The sequence below is a fragment of the Oryza brachyantha genome, chromosome 4 (assembly GCF_000231095.2).
Source record: "Oryza brachyantha chromosome 4, ObraRS2, whole genome shotgun sequence".
Taxonomy (NCBI): Eukaryota; Viridiplantae; Streptophyta; class Magnoliopsida; order Poales; family Poaceae; genus Oryza; species Oryza brachyantha.
Window position 1 is genome coordinate 9,533,938 of NC_023166.2, and position 1,979 is coordinate 9,535,916.

General features: G+C 49.3%; 1 protein-coding gene across 1 annotated transcript; it reads right to left on the bottom strand.

The window, feature by feature from the left end:
* Positions 1–352: 352 nt before the first annotated feature.
* On the bottom strand, positions 353–1,695 carry LOC102702935. The gene is made up of 2 exons (XM_015836174.2): positions 1,592–1,695; positions 353–1,303 (listed from the first exon to the last, which is right to left on the bottom strand). The coding sequence occupies exon 2, from the start codon at positions 1,261–1,263 to the stop codon at positions 934–936; it is 330 nt and encodes a 109-aa protein (XP_015691660.2). The 5' UTR covers positions 1,264–1,303; positions 1,592–1,695; the 3' UTR covers positions 353–933.
* Between the last annotated feature and the right edge of the window lie 284 nt (positions 1,696–1,979).

The following is a 1,979-nucleotide window of genomic DNA, read 5'->3' on the forward strand; positions in this document are numbered from 1 at the left end:
ATTAGCCTATGTGATGCTGCTAATTATGGATTAATTAGGCTCAAAAAATTCATCTCGCGGATTAGCTCTCATTTATGAAATTAATTTTTTTATTAGTATATATTTAATACTTCAAATTAGTATTCAAATATCCGATGTGACATGTGGCTAAAAAGTTTAGCCCATCCGAACATAAATGATACTAACATTTGAAATGCATGGTTTTACATGGAATAGAAAAAAAAATGTAGGATTAGAGCGCCACATGAATCCAAATCCCATGAGTACTAAAACTGCAATAATAACCGTTTGGATTGAGCGAGAAACATCTAATCGTTCAAAATTAAAATTAAACGCGTGTTTGAGCAATATCTGCACGATTCAATACACTGACATCTTTATCCAGTGTTTTTCCTGTTACAAGGGAGCCCGTAGTGGTTCATTTGTATCAGCAAATCTGATTGTGGCTCGTCTAACGTCCTTTTCTGGCGAAAAAAAAAAATCAATCCATCAAGACATCACCGCTTGCAAGTTGCAACACGGATGTATTTTTCTGGAATGGTAATTACATAGTAGAGCACCACATCCACACTGTCCGCATACTCTAATAATAGGACAAATGCTTCCAGTTTCTTCTGATATAAGTAGAGAGGTTGGAGGAAAAGCAGGCATTGCAGGATTCCTTGTAGAACTGTGGAAGTCGAAGAGATAGAATTTCTTCTGATGAGGAAAGATGATCATTCAATAAAGATCCCAAAACAAAAGGACGGGAAAAAGAAGCAGAAAAGGGAGTTTTTTTTCCCAATTCCATCATCAGACATCAAGGGAGGAACAAATAATCTCCCTTTCTTATGACACAAATGTTCTTTGGGTTTGATTATGTTCTTTTCCCTTTTTCTCTTCTCTTCTCCTCTTGTTGTTGGGCGTTTCTTGGTCCGAGAGATCGTTGCTGCGTCACTGCGCCGCGACGGTGCGGGAGGACGAGGACTGCACGGCCGCCGCCGGCGCGGTGGCGGTGGGAGAGGACGACGGGTGGCCGTGGCCGTGCGAGCTGTTGCGGTGGAGCCGGCACTTGAACGAGCCGGCGTGCGTCGCCGGAGCGCAGACGCACTTGGGCGCCGACCCGTGGCCGCCGCCACCGGACGAGGCCGAGGCGGCGGACGACCAGCTCCTCCGCATCTTCGGGGACGCTGCCGCGCCGGTCGGCGTCGTGCCGCTGCTGTGGTGGTGGTGGCCGTGGAACCTGCCCTCCTCACCTGCAGTGTCCACGTAGTTTGACGCCATCACTACCTGCCTTTCGTACTTCTGTTCTCTCTTTCTGTCTCTGCACACCATACCATTAAAGATGGCTTTAATGAGCGATGGAATTCAAGATCTTTTGGTCATAAAAAGTGTAACACAAACAAAAAAAAATCAAATAGGACTCGCATCAGATCAAACAAATCTAAATCCAACGCCACAAGAATCGCAGCCTGAACCCTACCTACCAGCCACCGATTCTCTTGTTCATACTACCTATCACCAACTCAACCAGCAAGACAAGAACATGGGATTCAAGAAGCACAAACACAGAACTGGAATCAGAACAGCGGAGAGGAGACATATAGCGTACCTAGAGATAGCAAGAATGGAATCAGAGCAGCAGAAATGAGGAACAGAGAGAGAAGGAACTGCCTTGAGCGGCAAAACTGGCTTGCGCCGCAGAGAGGGCTCGCTTTAAAAGGAGCCCGGCGGATCCCCATCTCGCGACCCCAGATCGTGGGCCCCGCTGCACCCCGCCCACTGTCCCGCCGGCCCCACCCTACGGGCGCGGGAAGTGACGCCCGTGCCCTCGTCCCGGCGTGGGGCGCACCGGCACGAGGCGATGGCAAAGCGGTCGTTTCGTGGGGGTTTGATTCTGCTGCGTGAGGAGAACCGTTGCGATTTCTTTGATGAGATGGCGCAGAAACGGTGGGTTGTCTTGGGGGGGGGGGGGGGGGGGGGGGGGGTGGGGGTTTGGC